This window comes from Zonotrichia albicollis, chromosome 9 (genome assembly GCF_047830755.1).
Source record: "Zonotrichia albicollis isolate bZonAlb1 chromosome 9, bZonAlb1.hap1, whole genome shotgun sequence".
NCBI classification, from domain to species: Eukaryota; Metazoa; Chordata; class Aves; order Passeriformes; family Passerellidae; genus Zonotrichia; species Zonotrichia albicollis.
This window is the reverse complement of record NC_133827.1, coordinates 33,357,827-33,366,060: the sequence shown is the minus strand read 5'-3', so window position 1 is coordinate 33,366,060 and position 8,234 is coordinate 33,357,827. Positions and strand designations below refer to the sequence as shown.

The window sequence follows — 8,234 nt, the reverse complement described above, 5'->3', positions numbered from 1 at the left end:
GACAATTACCAGCCTTGGAGCCTGGGAGACATTCAGCCTCATGACTCCAATTGCAAATTCCTTGTCTTACTATTGAAGTCTAGATTGAAAGCAGCCAAGACTGGCAGAGAAAAGAGTTTAAAATATTCAGTCTTCTAAAGAGTTTGTGTTCTTCGTTGAGAGTGTCAGGCTGTCTCTAGGGACATTCCTTGCACTGACAGCAATGACTAAGTGCTCCCCATGGCCAGGCAGTTAGCACCTGGCTGGGCAGGGAGCAGGACTGTTCCCCAAGCTCTAGTGGCATGCCTCTCTGTGTTTCTTGAGACCCATGGTCCTGTTCCTGCTTTTGGCACTTGTCACCAGCTCTCAACCAAATGCTCTTTTCCAAACACGGTTTGTTTTCCCTGCTGCGGGCAGGTACTACTATGGTTGCTACTTAAGATTCCTTTTAAATACAACTCTCCCCTGCTGCTCTCCAGTATTTGTTAGGGGGGATTTAACTGTAATTGCATTTTGGCAATCTAAGCAAAAATAGCCTTACAAGGCAGGGCTGAAATATTAGCTGCAGGTTCCTTTTATTCTCAGCACATTTAGCTTTTTGCAGATGACATCACTTAGCGCTTTATCCTGTTGTTGTGCCCAGCTGTGCGTCATGTCCACCTCTGTTATTTCATGTTCTCGCCCACTTCTCACCTCTGATGCCCCTTGTCTAAGCTGATGCTGATGAGTGCAGGCTTGCTATTAAATCTGAAAATGCTGTGGTCCTGCTGTGCTCGCCCTCAAATGCGCTTTGTGAGTGAGCTGTGGAAGAGCCCTTCCCAGGGAGGCTGTTCCTCTCCTCCCACTGCCCCCGTGGTTGAGATTTAGAGGAACTTAGCAGAGGTTCCTCTTGCTCAGCCTTGAAGAGAGTGAGCTGGCCGGGTGTGGAATTTTAAGGCTACTTTTCCTGAAGTCAGGAAAAAAGCAGTGGCTGATCAGTGCCAAGCCTGGGGCCTTCTGTAGCCTGGAGGGGGATGAAGCCAGACTGGTTTTTGAGCTGGACGTTTGGTTTGTGGTCCTCTGCGTCCTACTAATGAGAATAGTGAAAACATCGGTATGAGGTTGTTTGGGAAGGGAAGGAGCTTCTGTTGAGCTCTAGAAAAAGGTTTCAGATCCTCTTCATTCAGGAAGGAAGCCTCTAGCCATGGGAGCACCAAATCTGCAGTGAGTCAAGACCTTTCCTGTTTTCGTTATCCCAAAGGCTTTGAACACCCTTCAACTTCACAACTTTATATCCCTCCAAAGTGGCCTTTGGGGAAACTGGAAGATTTTTGAGCCCTGAGGCTCAAAAGAGAGCATTCCCTTGAGTTCTTCTTTCCTAAGGGGATGCTGAACTGTGGTGGGTTCATGGGCCCTGGGTGACTTTGGCTACAGCTGGTCTGATGGCGGCTGATGGCTCTTCCCAGCCCATAGAGAGAAAAGAGTTCTCTCTGTGGAGAGGAGATGTTGCTTTGTCTTAGTGCTTCTTGATGGGCTGTGGGCACAGGAGGCTGATACTGGGCTGAGGAAGCTTTTCCTCTCACTGCACTCCCCCCATAACCTCAGAGGGACATAATCCTGCAAGGCACATCTGCTGCCCAAGATCTGTGACATACAGCTCTTGCTTTTGTTCTTGTCTCTGGAATGATATACCACAGAGTTCTCCTGAGAGCTCATAAAACCACTGCTTGGAGATGGTGGAGAGTGTGATCTCAGTTACGTGCTCCTAGAAGGCTGGAAGAGCTCATCCGTTTCTACTTGTGCTGTATGGACATGCTGAGCCTGAGCTCACTGGAAGAAGCAGCATCTCCCTAGAGTGGTAAGAAGTAGGTGACAGTACCTGGCCCTGGAGAAGGAAAAGCCACCTTGCAGAAAGCAGCAGCTGGCTGGCACAGCCCCGAGTGGTTCCAGGCCATGACCAGGCTGCAGACGCCCAAGAAGTGATGTCTCAGCTGCTGTGTGTTTTCCTCCCTCCCCCATCGGTGCCCACAGTGCCCTCACCCCTGTCAGGCAGTGCCAGGGCAGTTGTGGGCAGTCACCAACTGGTTTTCTCCCAGCAGCAGCAGAGGCAGTCCGTGCTGGGACTGTGAGGCTGATGCACGTCCTGGAACCAGGCGCAGGTGACATGAGCTGGGTCACAGAGGAGCAGATGCTGCTTGCCACCATTCCCAGGCTGACCTCTCATCTCCCCTGCCAGCAGGGACAAAGCCAGGGGGCCCCAGAGGTCACTGAGGGGCACAGAGGGATGCAGCACTGCTAGGATGGGGGAAGGGGCTGTGCTTGACAGAGATGATCCTATAGGGCAAGGAAGGCTGGTGGGGGAGGGAGTTGTGCTGATGTTCTCAGCAGGATGGATGCCATGGGACAAACATCCCTGAGGGTGTTTGGGGACCTGGTGACCCAGTCTTTCCACCTCAATCTGCTTGCTAGGGATCAAGGGACAGCACTTCAGCTGTCCCCAGGATGCACAATCAGGGCATAAATTGAGGGAAGAATTAGCTGCCACCAATCCCACCCATGGCTCCATTGTTGCCCCAGAATGGGCAGCTGTATCTGTGATTCCTGCCCCACTGCCATGAGAGGGATGACAGTATTCCCACTTGTCCTGGGTTGGAATTTGTAAATTTGCAGTGGGGTGATGTGGCTCTTGCTGCCAGCACTGCTGCATGGCCTGTTAGATGTGTGACTCTGCTCCAGTTTCCCCATGCTCATCCCACAGGACTGTGCAGCCTTAGAGGTGTGTGGCCAGCCTGCACAGGGTGCACATCCAGCCTCTGAGGTGGGTGGGCATGGAGCAGAGATGCCATGGAGACTTGCAAGACTTGGAGGCTTTATTTCCACGTTCAGCACAGCATGAGCACGCCATGTTCCTCCTTCCCCCATCTCCACCACTTGGCTGGTGGGCACCTGTGAGCATCACTGTGGCAGGTACTGCTTGGGGTCCCCAGGGAAGGGCAGGGCGGGTGCTTGGTTGAAGTGAGCCACGAGGAAGATTCCAACAGTGCCACACACAAAGAGAGAGGCCATGATGAAGAAGCAGACACGGTCGATCACCTGTCCCACCATCATCCACTCTTCACTCTCCTGCCAGGCACAAGAAGGGTGAGGGCTGTGCCCACTGCCCCCCATGCAGATCCCGCTCCCCCAGCCCTGACTCACGCTGCTGAAGTCGTTCTGCTCCCGCGTCGCATTGGCGATGTAGTTGCAGGCATCCACGCAGGCACGGATCTCAGGACCTGCCTCCTCCAGGCTCTGGCAGAAGTCCTGGGAGCTGCCACTCTCCAGACCACGTCCTGTGAGTAGCAGAGGCAGCACAGCAGGCACCAGCAAGCGCTCAGCCACCTGGCACAAAGCCCAACCTCACAGGGAGGTGCCAACCCCCCAGGGTCACTCACCAATCTTGTCCAGCACGGTTTTCATCAACCCATCTCTTTCCTTCTGCTTCTCAAAGAGCAGCTCGGTCCTGGCTTTCCAGAGCATGTACTCATCAGCTTTCACCATGAGCCCCAGGGAGCTGCGTCTGCGGATGGCTTGTGGAGGCCCTGGAGTCTCCTCTGGCACAGCCATGCCCAGGTAGCGGGGCAGGAGGTGCAGGAACACCTGGGCACAGTGTCACCTGTGGGGATCTGTCCCCCTCACACCGCCCAGAGAACTCAATGGGTGTGACTGGTTTCCCTGGCACTGTTTGGAGCATGGTGCTATTGGGCTGTTGGCACCTGCTGTTCCCCAGTGTTGGGAGTGGCTTGGTGGTACAGTCTGGTCACCCAGATGGGGACATCTGGAGCCTTCTCTTTGTGCCAGGACTTGCACTCAGAGGAAGGCATGCCTGCCACCGTACTCTGCAAGGGACATGGCCTTGTTCCCCAAATACCCATCCCATTCCCCCTGCATAAAGGGTAGGAGGATGATGGCAGGTACCTGGCGCACTCTCTGGGACATGGAGTGAGTGTTGGGCGTTCTCAGGGAGACGTTGAGGACAATGACAGCATTCACCACAATCACCACTGTCACCACCATGAGGAAGGTCAGGTATCTGGGGAGGGGGCACAGAGCCTCAGTAGGGCTGCTGGGTCACAAGCCATGGTCATGCAAGGTCCTTCTCTGTGCCCTCCTGCTGGTGGAAGCTGGTGACAGGCAGTGAAACACGGGCAAGTGGTAGCCCTGTGTCAGCCCCATCTGGGCTGAGGCTTATTTCTGTACCAAGGTCCTGTCCCTGGGCACTGTCTGCTCCACAGCACCTGAGACCTTGCTGGCACAGTGTGACAAGAGGGCTGGCACCCCTATCCCAATGTGTCACTTACTTCCCGATAAGAGGCACGGCCTGGGAGGTCTCAGGCACCTTCTGGGCAATGAGGAAGAGGAAGACAGTCTGGGCCAGGAGAACATTGATGGAGACAGTGCATTTCTGCCCACCCGCTGCCAAGGAGGGGGAAAGGCAGAGTTTGGCACAGGGTAGTGCTGTGGGCATTGCCCTCCTAAGGCAAAAAATCCCCAACCAAAAGCTGAATTAGACAAGCCCTGCCTTGAGGCATTAACTATGGGATACCTAGAAATTTACACACTCCCCCCAATCCAAATACTACAGGAGTGGGTGAGAGATGATAATGATGGTCCCCAAGCACAGAGGGGACGAGGAGCCCTTCCTGGAGTGTTGCTGTCCCCTTGCACATCCCCATGCCTGCAGTGGGCATGGTCCCACTGTACCTTTGGCAGGCAGGAAGTAGACGAGCACACCCATGGCAGAGATGAGGACACAGGGCACGATGATGTTGATGATGTAGAAGAGTGGCTTGCGCTGGATGATGAGGTAGAAGATGACCTGCTGGTACTGGGTGTCATCTGGGGTGAAGTGCTCCGAGTTGATGATCTTCCTAGCGGGGCGGTGCTTGATGGCCCATTCTCCGTTCTCTGCATCGTGATGGTGCCAGGTGAGTGCCACTGTCCCTACAGGGTGCTGGGCCTCCAGCCCCCCAGTCCAGGGAGGAAGGGGAGGACTGGTGATTGGCATGGGCCCCACAGGGCACCCAGGCTGTGCACAGCACTAGAGCCACTTGTGAGGGAGATGAGCACTGTGGAATGTGCCAGGGTGCCTGGGCAAAATACCCAAAATGCAGTTGGATGGGGCAGCTTGGCAGATATGGGGCACCTTTAACCCCTTAGGGGCTCCCAGGCTACAGCTGTGGGGCTGGGGTGCCCCCATCTCCCCATTGCCACAGTGCCACAGAGGGAAGCCAAGCATGACAAGGGTGACAGCGCACTGCTCGCTCGTGCTCTCCGTGGGAGCGATAGATTTTTTCCCAGTCAGGATCGCAACTCAGGCCGGTAATGAAAAAATAAATCTCGCTGCCCGAAAAGCATTTTGTTCCTTCAATATGCAATTAAAATGTGATGGAAAACGTCATTGTTTGGCCATGACAGCTACGTTCCCAGCATCAATCAAGCTTGCAGGAGCGGTGCTCTCCAGCAGCAGCTGCCAGGCTGCAAGAGCCCCGAGCTGGGGGGGTTAGAAAAACAAATCTCTCCCACACTCCCGCTTCCACTAATAACTTAAGTGCCCATGTAATGGTGGGAGCTGCTAATAGTCCCTGAAGCCCTGCTTTTGGCAGCCAGCAGGGTAGCAGCAGACCTGCTGGATGTCTCCTGTGGTGGGACACCTTGTGCAGTGGCTGTGGCTGCAGCGTTACCTGTGAAAGCCTCGGGGTCGATAAAGATCCACTCCACAGTCTGGCCATCCTCCACTGTCAGCAGTAGGTTGATTTCATTGGCACTGTACGTCTGGGATCTGGGGAGACACAAGGTGGTGGGACAGGCTGGCATGCAGCAAGCTGGATGGGCAAGGGGTGCCAGTGTGGCACCTCCAGCTCTTCCTTGGGGTGCTTGGCTTGTCCCTGGTGCCTTCTGCTAAGTGGCAGGGGATAGACAGGTGGCACTTATCTCCCCAGGAGTAAAGTGCATCCCACACTAATCCCTTTGTCCCAGGAGGAGCTGCCAGGGTGTCCATGCTCACTGGAAGACCATGGTGCAGTTCTGCCAGTCGAAGGGGAAGTAGGTGACGTGGATGACGCAGACGCTGCGGTAGATGGCCGGGGGCAGCCAGTAGATGCTGCCATCAGGGGACACCAGTACGTTGGTGTAGAGTGTGATTTCGAACGTCCCATCGATGCTGGGGGGAAAAAAATAGGCTCAGCCCCAAAATATGCCTGGGGGGCAGCTGCCAGCCCTATGTGGGGACATGTCCCCATTGCCCTGTTACCTACTTGTTCTCCAGGACGATGTCTGGCAGCCAGACCATGGTGGAGGGCACCCGCAGCAGCTGGATGTTGTCGTATTTCTCAGGGTCCCAGCTCAGGCGATAGTCAGACCATTGCTGGGAGAAGGAGAGATGAGGAGGAGGGGTCATGCAGCCCCCCAGGATGAAAGAGATTGTGAGCTGCCTGTGCTATGCTGCCCACAAAATGGGCTCATTTGGGGGTGCCCACAAAAGAGGGTGCAGGTTCCAGTGGCAGCCCCTCATGGGGTGCCACCCTGACATGCAAACATAGCTGGGCATGATCCTGCCTAGAGGGGAGGGTTCTCACCATCTCGATCCAGACATTGGTGGTGAGGGTCTCCTCCCGTTCATTCTGGTAGGGAAGGAATGAGGGAGATGGCTTTAGTGCCCTGCCTTCTGCCCCACAAGTGGGGGCAAATTTCCCCTTCCCCACCCCCGGGGGAGGTCTCTCACCAGGGAGATGAGGTTGGTGAGGGTGAGCTTGAGGGAGACATCGATGATCTCATCCCCCCGGGCCGGGCGCAGCTGCCGATTGTAATTGGACATGAGGTCCTGGAACAGCTTTTCCTCCTGGTTCCTGCAGCTCACACCTGGGAGGGCCCACGCCATGTGACACCCCGGGGGAAGGCAGCGGGGTCACTGATGGCCCCCAGACCTGACGTGTCGAGGGGGAAGGCACAGGGATGGGTGCACGGGAAAGGGATGCCCGGGCGTGCGCTGCTGCGGCTGTGGGCGCTCTGCTCCGCGATCCCGGCAGTCCCGCCGGTGCCCAGGCAGGGGCTGTGCCCGGCCCGCCCTCACCCAGCTCACCTGGGCACCTCTCCAGGGCAGAACACGGGGGCAGTGGCTGCCAGCACAGGGACAGCCCGGTGCCAGCCTGGCGCTGGACTCCCAGGGGTGACAAGCCCCAGGTGCAAGGTGGGGGGTGGTCAGGTGCCCTCCAGGCCTCCCCCTGGCCGGGCAGCTCTTACCTGCCACGGTGCAGAGGACGAGCAGGAGGCCGTGGCCGCGCATGGCTGTGCCGTGGGCGCAGGGGCTGCGACTCCGCTGACGCGCTCTGGCCCCGCTGTCCCAGCGCCCGCTGGGACAGGACAGCTGTCCCCTGCCACCGTCAGCTGTTCCCAACAGCCACGGGGGCCCGGGAGGGACGGGTGAGCACCCACTGCCCCCGCTGGTGCGGGAAGCTCCTCTGGCATTTTGTGCTGGAGAGACTGGGGGGCTGGGGCAAGGGGCAAAGTGAGCTCCGTGCCGTGGGTTCCCTGGCCCCCATAAAGGGGTGCATCTCCCCGCAGGTAATGGGAAAGGGGTGCCCCCCTGCCAGCTCGTCCTGTGCCTGCCATGGCAGAGGCTGTCCCCAGAATACAGGGGGGGCAAGGGGCAGGCAAGTCCCATCACATCAGCCTGGGGAGTGATGCCCCCTCAGGGGTTCAATTCCTTCCAGCCCCTTTGTGTAGGACGGTCACAGGGAGAGGGGGATGGGGGTGTGGGGGTGTGGTGAGATTCCTGGCTCAGTGGAGAGGATGTGACAGCTGTCCTGGGCCACTGCTGTTGGGGGGACGTCAGAGGTGTCCCCTGAAACCAGAGCCCTGGAATGCCACTGCTGAGCTGGGGAAGGAGACACCTGTCTGGGGCCCTGCCTTGCACTGCGGGATGGGCTGTGCTGGGGGGACACTGTGGGGCCAGATGGGGGATCATGGGGGCAGGGTAGAAATGTGGGCACTGATGGCATCTCTGCCAGCTGCAGTGGGTCTGCAGGGGATGGTGCCATGCTGGGGGGCCCCACTCCTTCCCCAGCCCATCCTGCCCCAAGGGCCCAGCCCACCGGGGTAGCAGGGCCAGTACCACCATACCCCTTCTGGACACAGCTGGGGTCCACCACATTCAGGACATCCAATAACTTTGGCATCCTGGCATTCTTTCCACCTCCCCAGCCCCATTCCCTGGGTGGGCATCACCCTCCCAGGAC

The 8,234-nt window shown here is 57.3% G+C and overlaps 1 protein-coding gene across 1 annotated transcript; it reads right to left on the bottom strand.

The window, feature by feature from the left end:
• Window positions 1–2,813: 2,813 nt before the first annotated feature.
• CHRNG (cholinergic receptor nicotinic gamma subunit) lies at window positions 2,814–7,544 on the bottom strand. Its single transcript, XM_074546703.1, has 12 exons — window positions 7,240–7,544; window positions 6,722–6,858; window positions 6,576–6,620; window positions 6,255–6,364; window positions 6,005–6,160; window positions 5,682–5,779; window positions 4,702–4,905; window positions 4,299–4,413; window positions 3,916–4,030; window positions 3,393–3,597; window positions 3,157–3,290; window positions 2,814–3,081 (listed from the first exon to the last, which is right to left on the bottom strand). The coding sequence occupies exons 1-12, from the start codon at window positions 7,280–7,282 to the stop codon at window positions 2,914–2,916; spliced, it is 1,530 nt and encodes a 509-aa protein (XP_074402804.1). The 5' UTR covers window positions 7,283–7,544; the 3' UTR covers window positions 2,814–2,913.
• Between the last annotated feature and the right edge of the window lie 690 nt (window positions 7,545–8,234).